General features: G+C 32.4%; 2 protein-coding genes across 2 annotated transcripts; one reads left to right on the top strand and one right to left on the bottom strand.

Moving 5' to 3' along the window:
- The first annotated feature begins 9,687 nt into the window (after positions 1–9,687).
- D6PKL2 (D6 protein kinase like 2) lies at positions 9,688–12,948 on the top strand. Its single transcript, XM_079039604.1, has 3 exons — positions 9,688–9,826; positions 10,348–11,164; positions 11,814–12,948. The coding sequence occupies exons 2-3, from the start codon at positions 10,428–10,430 to the stop codon at positions 12,727–12,729; spliced, it is 1,653 nt and encodes a 550-aa protein (XP_078895730.1). The 5' UTR covers positions 9,688–9,826; positions 10,348–10,427; the 3' UTR covers positions 12,730–12,948.
- Positions 12,949–13,085: 137 nt separating this feature from the next.
- LOC145102227 (Adenine nucleotide alpha hydrolases-like superfamily protein) lies at positions 13,086–15,217 on the bottom strand. Its single transcript, XM_079039605.1, has 3 exons — positions 14,677–15,217; positions 13,681–13,915; positions 13,086–13,587 (listed from the first exon to the last, which is right to left on the bottom strand). Exons 1-3 carry the CDS (start codon positions 15,110–15,112, stop codon positions 13,323–13,325), a joined length of 936 nt encoding a protein of 311 aa, XP_078895731.1. The 5' UTR covers positions 15,113–15,217; the 3' UTR covers positions 13,086–13,322.
- Between the last annotated feature and the right edge of the window lie 264 nt (positions 15,218–15,481).

Raw genomic sequence — 15,481 nt, 5'->3', positions numbered from 1 at the left:
CTTTAGGTTTGATATTTATTTAACCTTACTAACCAACTTATAATTATTATTAAAAAGAAATTGAAAAGTCCTGGGAGTTTCAAGTGAATATGATGAAAGTAAAATTACATGAGAGTTTCAAATGAATGTTGTGAAAGGAAAAATGCTTCCTTTATAATATAACTAGGCGAATACTCGCGCGTTGCTAAATATAATATATGGTTTAATATTATTTATAGTTGTTGTTATTGTTAATTCACTTTTAAAATTTATTTTGCTTAACGTTTTAATTTCTATCAGCGTAATTATTTAAAACATCAAACAATTTTTATTTTATTTTAAAGGTAACAATATAATCATTTATATAGAGTTATTTTTAACTATTGTTATTGTAAGTTATGTTAAGCTACTTATTTCAAAACTTTTAACGATTATAAAAATATCTTTAGGAAATATTTTAGTGAATTGATATTACAATTTAGTTTTTGTATTTAGCACTATAATTTATCACTTTTCACTATTCACAAAATATTCTTTAGGTTTTTTTAAGTGAAATTGAAATTTATATTGAAGTTGATCATGTAATGTTATATTTAAATTAACAATTTAAGTATTTTGTCCATCCAGTTCAAAAGTTGTAGCTTTAAAACGATAATGGTTTACATACAACAACATATTAAATCTAATAAATTAAGTACAATATGTTAAAAGTTAAAGACGTAACTTTATAAGTAGAAGTAAAAATATTATTTTAATATTGAAATTTAATTTATTTTTTATTACACTTTAGGTTTGATATTTATTTAACCTTATTAACCAATTGATAATCATTATTAGAAAGACACTACAATTTATCACTTTTAACTATTTACAAAATATTCTTTGGGTTGTTTAGGTTAAACTAAATTTTATATTTACGTTGATCCTGTAAGGTTATATTTAAATTAACAATTTAAGTATTTTATACAAATTGATCAAAAGTTGCAACTTTAAAACGATAATGGTTTACATACAACATATTAGACCTATTAAATTAAGTATAATATGTTAAAAGTTAAAAACAAACTTTATAAGTAGAAGAAAATATATTTTTTTAATATTTAAATTTAGTTTATATATGATTACACTTTAGGTTTTATATTTATTTAACCTTATTAACCAACTTATAATAATTATTATAAAGAAATTGAAAAGTCATGGGAGTTTCAAACGAATGTGGTGAAAAGAGAAAATGCATGAGAGTTTCAAATGAATGTGATTCAAGAAAAAATGCAAGTTTTATAAGTATACTAGGTGAATCCTCACGCGTTGCGCGAGAATAGAATTATATAGTTAAAATAATAACTTTTACAAAATTATTATTTAATATTTCTACTTTGAAACAAAATGTTAGTAGTAAAGCAAACATATAGTTAACATATTAGTTTTATTAAACATTGTAGTTTAACTTTTAAGTCATTGTGATATATACAATTATTTGATAATTTTATAAACCGTTTAAAATTGTGTAAATTATATATCAAATGAATGATAATATAATGGGTAACAAAACGTATAAACAAAAATATGAACTGCAACTTTTAGTAACATAAAAATAGAATAACATCTATTATAACATTTGTATTAAAAAAGATATATATACAACGAATATTAAAAAATATGAAAAATAAACGCTATAACTTTTAATAATATAAAAACACTAAAACATCTATTATAACATTATATTAACTCTTCATATTTAAATCACAAATCGCTTTAAAAACATTAATGTTTTTAATGAGCAAAACTTTACAACCTTATAAAAGAAAGGAAAATAAAAAGTTATTAGTAATTACTAATTAATAATCATAAGTTAAAAACTCTTTAGTTTTAACTAATAAATATACATAAATTATAAAACTCGTGAGTTTTAGTGTGAGTTTCAAATGAATGTGGTACTTGGAAATGTATATTTATTATTATTATTATTATTATTATTATTATTATTATTATTATTATTATTATATTCGTCTAGATAATTGGTTTTGATGCATCATTTTAATCTCTTCAATTATTAGACATAAAGATATTTAATTATAAATTTATAACATACATAGGTGCATATACATGTTAAACAAATCACATATAATATATATATATATATATATATATATTTTCGTAAATGTGATATGTAATTCTTGTCGTAGTAATATGGATAAATTACTTTCATATGAAGAACATATCATGATAAGTCTATTATAATTACATATCAAACGTTCAAAATTATGTTATCTTTTAAATATTGTCTTTTAAATATGTTGTGTAGGATAACCCAACAAAAAAAATAATAGAAAATAAACATAATCAAAATAGAAAAACTACAATCAAATAAATAAGAACATTGAGTGGTTGAATATATAAATAAAGATGTTTCATAAACATACATTTAAATCAAAAGAAAAAACTAACATTTGTCAACTTTGCTCAAACAAAAAAACCTATATCTATACTATGAATCTTCTTTCGTCATTTAACACCGTTCAACCATACAAACTTGATAACAATTCTTCACTAACCTGCAATCAAAATATTTTTCTTGAAAAAGAAAAATCAGAAAGATATTCGAAGCAAAACATTGATGTTTGGAGAGTCACATTCAAGATTGAGTAATACACACAAATCACATATAAAGATTAAATGAGAAACTGAATATAAAGAAAGAATAGAAAAGCTTCATTTGTTTTGGTTGAAAGAAAAAAAAATCATATTACAATTATCATTGATGCGACATAACCCATTTATTCAAATCATCATATTTGGATCGTGAATTCTTCAACTATATGAAAACTTTTGATTTACAATATCTTCAAATCCTTCTTATATGTAAGATTTTATATTTCACAAAAGACACAAAAGATTGGCCTTTTTATAGTAAATTTTTCACTAAATGTTAATTAAACATAATATAAGTTATAAAACTTTTGAGTGTTAAATCATAATTAAGAAAACTTTTTAGTTGTATTAGTTAAAAAAAGAGGTTTCAAATGAATGTGGTTTAAGAAAGTTAAAAAAAGAGGTTTCAAATGCATGAGATTTAAGAAAAAATGCTAGCTTTATAAGTATGTATGATAATGATAATGATATAATGATATGATGATATGATACATATATGCCTGTTTCTGTCATAGGTATTTTGTTGAATTTAGAGAAGATAGATCTTTGATATCTTAACAGAAACTTAGGGTTAGATCCGGTATCCGACTTTTGATTTTTATTTGACTTTCTAATGTGAAATCATCTAATAATAGAAGCAGGCGAGAGAGAAATTTCAACTTCTATCTTAGAGTGTCCATTTCGAAAAGGCACAACCACAAGTGGTATCCAAACAAATCAACATATCTTATATAATCGTTACCTATATATATATATATATATATATATATATATATATATATATATATATATATATATATATATATATATATATATATATATATATATATATATATATATATATATATATATATATATATATATATATCTCGAATTTTATGATCACACACATAAGAGATTTATGTAGAATTTTATGAAGACACCATGTCTTTTTTTTTTTTTTTTTTTTTTTAATAAATTCTTACTGATATAGGTTTTATTGTAAGATGGATGAAGGTCAGGTTAGCATTTAGCAAGAGGCAGGGGCCATGGGTGAGTTGATTACTTGATTTTCCCCGATGTAGATAATATGGAAGAAAATGGAAGGTGGAGTTTTGACTTATATGAGCAAGTAGAGGAACGGTGGATTGTTTTCAGGAAAACACGTACACGTACATGCACTGCAGCAGTCTGCATCTGTGTCAATCTGTCGTTCATATGTCGACAAGGTAGCAATCAAACACATTCAAATCCACCGGCATCATGTACAACTTGAGCAAAAAAAAAAAGGCCCTTTTTTCGTATTTAACTAAATTCATTTCAGTAACCCATAAGAAAAAAGGCTATTTGTTTCTGGATCAAACACACAACCCAATCCTTACAACTCTAGAATTTTAGTCGATTTTCTTTTTAAGGCTTAAAAATACGTGGTCTTCTTTGGGCCATTATTCTTGGTAATTGAAACCAAAGAAAAGAAAGATCGTCTAAAGCCTTTGAGGCTTTGATCCAACAATTGGTTGAAGAAAGTCAAACGAAAGGCCCGGTTTTTTTTTTTTTTTTTTTTTTTATTTTTTTTATAAATTACATGATTCGTCCATAGTTCAAGTGTATGATTCGTCCATCGTTCAAGTGTTAAATTGCACGTTTAGTCTCTATTTTAAAAATTGAACTCGGACCGTCCCTACAATGTTTTATTCTCACTCGGATCGTCCCTGACCAACATAAAATGACTATTTTATCCTTTATATTTTTTTTAATATATATTTTTTGATTTGTTTGTTATTAACAATTTAAAAGAAAAAAAAAACAAAAAACGAGTCCACCACCAAAAGCATTTATCTTTTACCCTAACTCCATACCACCCTTCAATATTCTCACTAGTTCATCATCTTGAGAGATTCGGTCGCCAGAAAAACACATCTTCTCCGATCACAGCCGTCGTCAGAGATATTGGGGGCACAAAAAAAAAGTATCTTATGAGTACCACCTGTAAATCGTCGTCTTTGCACCTTCTTCGTCGTCTCTACCTGTAAATCGTCACCCTCCTGCACACACACCAACCGAAAACCACCCCCCTTTGAACACCACTTGTCGTCGCTCCATCATCAGCACTGTCAGAGGATCTAGCCTCTTGTTGGAGTGCAAATTTGAACGATCATGTAGAAGCTTGGAGACGAGTGTAGATCCGCTACCCTCTTCCCGGAAAAATGAGAGGCAACAACGATAGACCACCATCAGTGGTGGACCGATCACCTTCTCTTTCTATGTGCATCACTCACATCATATGTCAGCAACCTCCGGTGACCATTAGGCGACCATAATCTCACCCTCATCATCATACTCCGACGACCATCAAGAAACCCCTTAGAAGTCAGGTTCCTCGAGCTGGTGGTTGTCGACAAGATTATGGTTTAATTTTTCAGGTTCTTCGACAACAGCAAGATTCAGGGTGATTTTCAAGTTCCTTGAGTGGTGGGTTATGATTTGAAGATTTAGGACATAGTTAGGTTTGATTTGCATATATTGGATTTATTTTTTAAGGTTTATGTTTGATTCTAATTTCAGGTTCATGAGTTTTTTGGGTGTTGTTGGATCTTTGGGGAGGAAAGGTGTGGGAGGGGTTTAATGGCAGTTGAAAGATGAGTCAAACGAAAGAGATGTGTGTGTGTATGTGTGTGAGGTAGAGAGATGACAAGGGGTAAGAGTGTATCTGATGGGGGACACTACCATTTCATTAAATAAAAATATTTTTTAAAAATAAAAATTAATCAAAAACATTAAAATAATTGAAAAAGAATTTGAAAAAGACAATATAGTCATTTTATGTTGTTAGAGACTAAGCGTGCAACATCTTACAATTTAAGGGATTGTCCAAGTTAATTTTTAAAAATAAGGACCGAACGCACTTTTTAACACCTATACGATGGGCGATTTGTGTAATTTATTCTTTTTTCCTCCTCTTTATGCATATATTTGTGTACTAATCAAGGACGAATACAAGATTTTATAGTAGGTTTGCCGGTGTCACATTTTTTTTACGTAATGGCACAATGGTAGAAAAACGAAAATTTTTACATTGCGTTCGAAAAAAACAGAGGTTGCCGGTGTCGTATGGGCACCATAGTGGAACCGCTCTAGTACTAGTAGTAATGATGTGAGTATAACTTATAACTAGTGTGGTGTTTTATTAACGAAGCGGAAAAAAGATAAAGACGGATAGAAAGAAACTCTATATCCAACGTGTATAAATTTTGATCCATTTGAAATTGGATTTGGAAGGCCGTTTTATATGGATGGAAGCGGTTTGCTATCGGCTGCTGACTGTTTACACTCTTAATTTATATTTTTTTGACAATTTCGACTTATTTTTAGTTTTTGATTTATTCTGTTTTAATGACAGATTAGTTATTCATTAGATTTAAAGTATTTTAAAAAATGTTTTGAAGTTAATTAGATAAATCACTTGTCAATTTTAACTTACTAAAATATTTAGTTTCACTCTATATAAATGGGTATTGTATTATTTATTAGGTTATGACCCGTAGAAACCATGATCAGTATGTTTAAAATTATTATATTAGATAAAAATAATAATAAATGTTATAAAAATAATTCACTGTATTGTCCATTGTAAGTAATTTTGAATTAATTTGTTAAGTATAATAAACATAATACTTTATCATATGTTTTAAAAATGTTATTAGGATATGATTTTGTATTTTTAAAATTTAAATTGAAGTTGATTTGTTACTAAAATATGATAAATTAGAAAAATGATAGAAAAGTTAATGGAGTTAGCAATAAAGACCAATCGTCAAAAGTTTTGAAAACATAGGGACTATCTATGAGGTTTTTAAATCACGAGGAGTAAACTTTAGATTTTGAGAAACCATAGCGACCATTTATGATGTTTTTTTCTAAATTAAAACCAACATGTGTTACTGATTTTGACCGTTAAAAACTACATGGAAAAAGCTCATGTTTTTCTTATGCATCTAAATAGCTAACTCACACCCACAACCCAACTATTGTAGGCGTACATAGGCTTGGCCCATCTCTTGTTTTCACTAATTCGTTTGAATACTTATCAATAGAAAAATCTTATAAACCCACATTATGTTTCATCTCCCATGAACATGAGATCAAGAAAAATAGTTAACTTGCTTAATTCCTTAATTATTTCCAAGATTTACTACTACATTCTATGTCAAGAAGCCCTATTACAAAATCAATAAGCATTTCGTTAGTTGAGTCGTATCACAATTACAATTACAATAATCGTATGAATTTAGTTTCTATTTATATTACGAATTCAACAAAAATCTCGTTATTGTTTCATATGCTCTTTGTTATTCTTGCATCTTAAACTATATATATATATATATATATATATATATATATATATATATATATATATATATATATATATATATATATATATATATATATAGTAAGAACTATGCTAGTTATCATGGATATATTAGCTTAATTTCAGTTTATATTTATACTCACATGATGGTGTGACGATGTTGAAGCAACTTACCTTCTTGTAAATCCTAGACTATATCATGATACAAAAAAAAAACATAAAGGTTGGCTTTTACCCAAGACATGATTGTATATTGATCTTTAAATGTTTGTTATTATATGATATGAAGTCCTTATTAGTTTACTCTCCAAAGAAGTTTTTACGGAGAGATATGAGACTCCAACATATATATGTATTTATAGGAATATATCAAATCAATGTAGGATATATTAATAACTATGTTATATATATAATCATTTATAGGAATGTGTCAAATCGATATACAATACACTAATAACTATATTGGTACAATACTCAAATTGTTGGCATATAGACAAAGGGATTCCCTTTCTACTCAGTTTGCTTATCTATGGCCCAACTTCCACATTGCTTCTATCATTTTGATTACAAGGAATGTTAGTGTATTAGTTGTCATAGAGTTTGTTAGTCGATCTTTTCCTAACAGTCTATATATTCCATCTTATCTCTTGTTATATTACATTGCAAATACAGAAGTACTCAAATTTTTTCCCTCTAAAACCTTTTAACAGTCTATGTTCGCTAATTTTAACAAATATTTACATAAGATTTAGAGAAAGCCATGCATGAAACTTGGCAATAGGTTGTACATGTATATAAATATAATATGATTACCATCACATCTTGTACCATGACCAGCCATAGGTGTACTTAAATAATACTAGGGTCCAAGGGTATTCTCGGGAACATAAAACTGGTAAACATATAAATTTGAACTCCCAAGATACAAAGTAAGCAAATGTGCCGAATATATTCTTTTGATTCTTCAACTACTGTGTATACACCTAACCCAAGTCAAGTTCACCATAATTTATTAGAAGGAGGCCTACCCAATAAGACTTCATGCCTGCCACGTGTCAGATGATCATGTGGACAATAAAATTTATAGATAGAAAGATAAACTAAAATGAAGTGAGAACTAAGGACCACGTATAATAAACAAAGATTGGCAACCTTTCTTTCAGGCTTCGAGATACCGATGGCCTAGCTGCCCTCCAACCTTTTGTTTTCCTAGTTTAATAATTTAATCAATTAATATTCAATTGAATCCAATCTCGATGTGTCATATTCACTGAACTACGTACTAACAGTAAAAAAAACTCTTATCAATTACTAAAAAAAATGAAATTTCTTGGTCAACTTAAGTAGAAGACATACATGAATGCAACAACTGGACCATTTAATATTTAAGTAGGCAAAGTCTATTGAGAGAGGGGAAGGTCCACACACACACACACACACAAAACTCTTAAATTATTGTTAAGTCATGACAACTTGAGACGATGGTGACATGAACAAGATGCTTTGGACAACCAACGTGGTGACAAAACAAAACAAAACATCTCCCAAACTTCACTATTTGTTTTTGGTCATTTCCATTTGGATTATGATATTCATTATGAGAGTTGAGAGTAATTGATTTGGTAATCTTGTTTGTTTAGTTTGTTTGTCATCTTAATTGGGTTTAATTAGTTTCTTAATTAATTCATATCGACGCTATTAGTTAGTTATGGTTGTTTGGTCTCAATTCACAAACCTACCATGTGTTTTTTAATGTCACAAATTAATTTGTCCCCATCCTAGTCAATTAGGACCAATTGTATTTCAATTTGTTATAGTACCATGACAAATTCGATCTAATATTAATTGGGACATGTCTTCATTATACTTCTTTCTTATTGCATTTATTTCAGGTCCCCTCACCTCACCCTTCACACATGGTTGGTTTCGATAACAACTCCTTACTCCCCTCTGTCCACCAAGTGCTCAAGTCAAGTCTACACTGTCTCATGTTGTTAAGTCCCAACACAGTTATCGTCACTCTAGCTATCTTATAAACAATATCCAAACACTCGCATGTGTAAATATGTCAAAAAAGAAACATATCGAAAAACTATTTTAACTGTTTATTTTAAATGTTGTGATTAGAAAAATAGTAATGTTTAATAGACACTATACGACACTTTAAATATATTCAAGAAATAAAGATTGATTTTCAAGATAAGATTGGAGAGATTCTGTGGAGAAGGATGATTGAATGGGCATGCATCATGTATCAATCAATCTTTTCTATGTAGTGTGTGGAGTCAAAGGTGTGTAAAAATTGAAGTTTGACTCCCATAAAGTTAGGAGTTTTTTTATATTTTAATTATTATTTTCTACAGTAAAGATAAGTATATGATTGGGAGAGCAAAAGGTGAAGTGGAAGTGTAGTGAAGGAGACAGGTTGGAGGGTAAACTGGTAATTTACCATGGAGGAGTGCTTGTGTTGTATTGATGGCTTGGCAGACAGGCGAGAGTGAAAGAGTCCAGCATGTTGATTCGTAGTTCGGACCTTTCTGTTTCGGGACTCAAAAACAATTTAAATTATTGATTGATTTTCTAAATGAAAATAAAAAAAAAAATCAAAATAAAAATAGCTTTTTTGCTTCATTCATAGTCTTGAAGACGAGGCCCAGTCAAATTTTATTACTCTCAAGCATCACTTTCCCCATTCTCTCTCTCTCTCTCTCTCTCTCTCTCTCTCTCTCTCTCTCTTCGATCTTTTCACAGGTATCATCAGCATGCCATGAACAAGAGAACTTGCTCCTTCCTTTTTGCTCCCAAATCAAAGCAATGAACTTGTGGACCTGATTCTTTCAACTTTAGGTTTTTCCTCTTTCTTTCTTAGTTTTTCTTTAATGGCTTCAGTAGATTTGCTTTCCTGTATCTTGTTTTTTTCTGGATTTTGTTGGATCTATGTTGTATCGGGTTAGCTTTTTCTAATTCATCAAGTTAAACCTAATTTGATGCTATTAACAGCTGCATTTGTCAATTTCCTGATTTGATTGACTACTTGTTCAACTTTTCGCCGGTGGTCCTTGCAATCTGAGCAATATTCTCTTCGTTTTCCAGGATTTAAATCGATTTATTTCAAACTTTTTTGAGTATCGAGTTGCATGATTGATGTTTGGCCTTCTTACGTTTTTGCTAATTTTAAGATCTAGCTCCTGGATCAGGTTTTGATTACCGTTTGTGATAATTTGCGACTGGATTCGCTTCGTCTAGAATCTTCCATGTCCGTCTATTGCGTTCGATCCAAGTCTTCCTTTCCCTTTTTAGTCAAATACGCTTTACTGTGAGCCCCAATCGCTTTTGTTGACTTGAATATGTTTATAATGTGTTCACAGAGCTGAAAATAACTTGAGTTGGACTCTATTGATGGAAACCTTTACCACCATGAGAAGCTGTTGATCCTGATTATCACCCGATGGCCTCAAAAACTCGCGCTATGCCACCATCTTTGGATCAAATCACCACAAAGCATGTACTTGGAGATGATTTGGAAGCTAAACTAGCTTCCAAACTATTGATTACTCAATCAGAAACTGCTAAGGTCCCGGATGTTTCCATGGATCAAGAAAAGAAAGTAGCAGAGAAAGGAAGCGTAAAGAACAGCTCTGTTTCAGATAAAGCAAGTGATGGAAACAGCAGTTTGGGGAAGACAAGCGGGAGTGCTCTTGTGGAGAGTGGGAAGAGTAGTATGTGCAGAGGAAGTACAAGCAGCAATGTGAGTGATGAGAGCAGTTGTAGTAGTTTCAGTAGCAGTATCAACAAGCCACACAAATCAAATGATATGAGGTGGGAAGCCATTCAAGTGGTGCGAGCAAGAGATGGGGCTTTGGGTTTAACTCATTTCAGATTGTTGAAAAGATTAGGATGTGGTGATATTGGGAGTGTTTACTTGGCTGAGTTGACCGGGACTAAAGCGTATTTTGCTATGAAAGTGATGGATAAAGCCTCTTTAGCAAGTCGCAAGAAGCTTCTTCGAGCTCAAACAGAAAGAGAGATTCTGCAATCTTTGGATCATCCGTTTCTTCCTACTCTATACACTCATTTTGAGACTGATAAGTTCTCATGTTTGGTTATGGAGTTTTGTCCTGGAGGAGACTTGCATACCCTTAGGCAGAGACAACCTGGGAAACACTTCACCGAGCAAGCTGTCAAGTAAGCATCTTTCTTTCTTATCCATCTTGTTATATTTTCATGCATAGATTATATGCAAGAAATACAACTCACTTTCGTTGATCTGTTTATTATAACATCCTACTTCATTTCTTCCTAAATCATGTACACAAGCTTGCAGAAAAGTAGAATGTTATAATCGCCTAGGATGTTACAATACACAAATAATTGAAAGTACGTTGCTATTTTTGCATTCAGCTCTTTTTATCATAATCTTTTGGGATACAAGGAAACATTGGATTTTTTTTTTTATTATCGTTGTACTATTTTTATCACATGAAGACTGTCTGTGGTTTAAGATCAAGATGAAACTTTCTTTCTATAAATGTTGGATTATTGGTGTAGAAAGATTAAATGTCTGCTTCATTTTTGGCATCACGGCTTTTATATCTAGACCACCCAACTCTTCAATTTTTTCCTTAATTAGAAAATAATGTCCTTTTTCCAATGTCTAGAAAGGTAAGGTGTTAAATATCCTCATTTATTTGTACATGGATAACATTTCTATAATTAGCTACTTTTTTCAAATCAATCAAAGTACGTTGCTATTTCTTCGATTTAAACCTAACCATTTACAAATTTGCCCTCGATTCCATTTCCATCATTTTCTCAAATATTTATTGTTTTGTAGATTTTATGTAGCGGAAGTGCTATTAGCCATGGAATATCTCCACATGCTCGGGATCGTTTACCGAGACCTAAAACCCGAAAATGTCCTCGTGAGAGAAGACGGACACATAATGCTTTCCGATTTTGACCTTTCCCTTCGGTGCACTGTGAGCCCCACTTTAGTAAAATCCTCATCTATGGACAACGAGCCCCTCCGTAGGTCCACCGTATACTGTGTCCAACCATCTTGCATCGAGCCATCTTGTATCCAACCCTCGTGCGTGGTCCCCACCTCTTGCTTCTCCCCTCGTTTCTTCTCAAGCAAATCCAAAAAAGAAAGAAAAAACAAAATCAAAAATGAAATAGGCAACCAAGTTAGCCCATTACCCGAGCTCATGGCGGAGCCCACTAGCGCCCGATCCATGTCATTCGTGGGGACCCACGAGTATTTAGCCCCGGAAATTATTAAAGGCGAAGGCCATGGAAGCGCTGTAGATTGGTGGACATTTGGGATCTTTTTGTATGAGTTGTTGTTTGGTAGAACCCCGTTTAAAGGTTCGGGCAATCGGGCAACTTTGTTTAACGTTGTCGGGCAGCCTCTGAGGTTTCCCGAATCGCCCGTGGTCAGTTTTTCTGCCCGGGATCTCATCCGGGGGTTGCTTGTGAAAGAGCCTCAACATCGTTTGGCGTACAAAAGAGGTGCTACAGAAATCAAACAACACCCGTTCTTTGAAGGTGTTAACTGGGCTTTGATCCGGTGTGCTACACCGCCGGATGTACCAAAGCCGGTTGAGTTTGAACGGTTCTCGGCAACCGCTCCGGTTGCTTCCACAAGTGAAAAGACTAATGTACCCCCGGTGGCTGCTCCTAACCAAAAAGGTGCAGGTGTGGGTGCGGGTGCGGGTTCGGATAATTACTTGGAGTTTGATTTCTTCTAGTGATGGGACTAAATACCCCTATGGATTTTACAGTTTGTTTGTGTATGTGTATCGGTTGGGGTGGATAAGGATGGTTGTATTTTTTGTTTTTTTTTTTTTTTTGGATCGGTTACATATGACACTTTGTGAGTGGTAATTGTTGTCTTGTTATTGCATTGCATCTTGTCATTGTGAAGTTATAGGGAGTGAATTCATTAAGATAATGATCCATTTCCATTATTCCCATATAATATATGATGAACTACAACGTTATCTATTGCATCTGTAATGTAACAACCTCTTAGATATATAATACTGTGGATAGAAATTGAGAATTGTGAGCCCGTGTAAGCTTTAAGTTGTATGCTACCAAAAACTTCCGATCAGAGTCCACAAACATGTTTTTCTTTTAAATCTACGTAACATATGAATCTTTTTACTTAAACATACTTCAACCTCTTCAACAACATAACATGAGTTACATGGGACTGGATTGAACTACTTCATGGGCTAACTTTTATGGTGATAAAGATGAGGAGGGTATTTACGCGTTTTGAAAAGAAAAGAACAAGAGTGTTTTACGTATGATGCCAATGGTGATGTGTCCTGTGATTTTAGAGCTTGAAGCAGCTGCAACTGACAAAGCCAATGGTATAGCCCTGGCCCACTGGCACCGGTTTTAGGGTGCTGACAGTAGTGTCTCCACGTGGAGATGGAGCAGTTGAGGATGATGGGGACGATGGCTCAGTTGATAACTGGTCTTGCAATGAGACCTCCTTTCCTTCACATATGATTTTAACATCACAAAACTCCGGGGCATTATGTAGTATTTGATCAATAGTACCTCCACCTCCTTTCTTGCTGCTACTCTTGAGTTTCCTATATTATTATTGGGACATGAAAAGGATTACTAAATAATAAATAAATACATATAATAAAAACATAAGAAGGTGGTTTGGAGGGGTTTTGCACCTTAGGGTAGATTTGGTGGCACCCAACACGAGCTTTCTTATGTTTAGAATTGGAATGAGGTCAAGTATGGCTTTTGCCTCCATGTCACTCTCGATAAGCACAGTTTCAACTTGGACCTTTGAAGAAGAGCATAAAGAAAGAAACTTTTGGAGGTATTCACTTCTCTTCCTTCTTTCTTGATTTAGGAAGTTTTCCTTCTGGTCTGGGTTTGCCTGACTTATTGGTAACCTTCCCACTGTACATTTGACATCAATTTTTAAAATCTTGGCTTAAACCGTTTAGTGTTTAGGCTGCGTTTGTTACACTAGACTAGTCAAGTTTCTTAGGACTATATTCATTGATCAGATCAATGGAGAAAGAGTGAAAGACATCCATGTCTTTTGTACAAACCAGGTGGAAAGCGAGTCCATTTTTGCGCAATCTTTGTCCCATTGGCCATTGACACACACACCAAAAACAGTATTTCTGACATCTAAATAACTTCATTGTTATGGTTAAAAAAGCATCTATGTCTCAAACTAGAAACAATCATAGAAGTGAATCCAGAGAGCAAAAACAGGGGTCATGGAGTTTTGGAGCTCTAAATTTAAATTAGCGTAAATTAGTTCATCAAGGTGTATCACCAAAAACTTGTATTCCTACTAGTACTGATTCACCTAACCACCTATTTTATTAATTGGTTTGTCATCACAGTCAACAGTATGTTGAAAACGTGTATGAACATGAGAATTGGTTTTCCTTTAACCTAACCTACTTTTAGATCGATCGATGACAACAAGGTGTTAGATCTATGGAGCTATAATTTTAATTTGACTCTCTTAAAACATGTTTTTTTTTAATACTCGTAACATAGATAAATTGTGAGAAACAGATTATATGTGTGTTCATGAGTATCGAAATGATACTAATCATCAATTGTTTTGTAGGATTTGAAACGGAGATGACGATCGAATGGCAAACAAAATTCAGTAAACAGTAATATGACTGTGTGCTTACGAGGAGTAGGAAGGAAGCGGATCTCAGGGAAGACGTAGACCAGATAGACAATGGTGGACTCGTCATTAAGATTGTTGCCGAGAGTCCAAAGCAGCGCATCCATGCTTGCCGACGACATTTCCTCAGTCCCTCTCCAAGTCACCACATATACGACGTCGTTCATATTCCGATTGATATCATAAGAAAACAAATCACTCGGGTTGCTACTGTCGTATTCTTCTGTAATCGACGGCATTACTCTGAATCCTCCAAATCGACCACCACCAACATCCTCCTCCTCCTCCTCCTCGTCTTCTTCCACTATCTCTATCTCGTTATGACTGCCGCCACTCCAGCCGCCGTCGTTGTTGGTTCTATAGTTTTCAAAGTTGATTATGTTGATCGGAGGTGGCGCCGGGACGCCGGAGCCTAAGTATTCGATGTCGTTCTCCGCCATTGTTTGACCAATCGGCAATGGTTGTGAACTTGGATTTGTGAATGTGTTGTGCGAAACAAACTATGTATTATGGTCCCGTTGAGCACGACAACCGTTGAAAGGCTCAACCTTGTAGTTTATTACTTTTCTTTTTTCATATTAAATAGAAAATAACAAAATATAGTTTTCTAGAATATGTTGACGTCTGCCGTTTCACGATTTTAAATGATATGATTATTGAGGAATAACCATATGATTGAACGCTTTTTTAGTTTAATATAAAATAATAATATAATATATTTATCTAGTTTATTAAAATAAAACATTAGTATTGTAACAAACCGAATATGCTCTTTGATTCGTTGTTGATACCAGTTGAAAGTCAAATAT

This window comes from Lactuca serriola, chromosome 4 (assembly GCF_051521515.1).
Source record: "Lactuca serriola cultivar US96UC23 chromosome 4, Lser_US96UC23_V15, whole genome shotgun sequence".
Classification (NCBI taxonomy): Eukaryota; Viridiplantae; Streptophyta; class Magnoliopsida; order Asterales; family Asteraceae; genus Lactuca; species Lactuca serriola.
This window is presented reverse-complemented; position numbering and strand designations above follow the sequence as displayed.

Coding starts and splice junctions, on each gene's coding strand:
- LOC145102227 (XM_079039605.1), bottom strand. CDS start 15,112: ATGGCGGAGAACGACATCGAATACTTAGGCTCCGGCGTCCCGGCGCCA. Junction 13,916..14,676: donor CCGCTTCCTTCCTACTCCTC/GTAAGCACACAG, acceptor TCAAATGTACAG/TGGGAAGGTTACCAATAAGT. Junction 13,588..13,680: donor GCCACCAAATCTACCCTAAG/GTGCAAAACCCC, acceptor ATAATAATATAG/GAAACTCAAGAGTAGCAGCA.
- D6PKL2 (XM_079039604.1), top strand. CDS start 10,428: ATGGCCTCAAAAACTCGCGCTATGCCACCATCTTTGGATCAAATCACC. Junction 11,165..11,813: donor TTCACCGAGCAAGCTGTCAA/GTAAGCATCTTT, acceptor ATTGTTTTGTAG/ATTTTATGTAGCGGAAGTGC.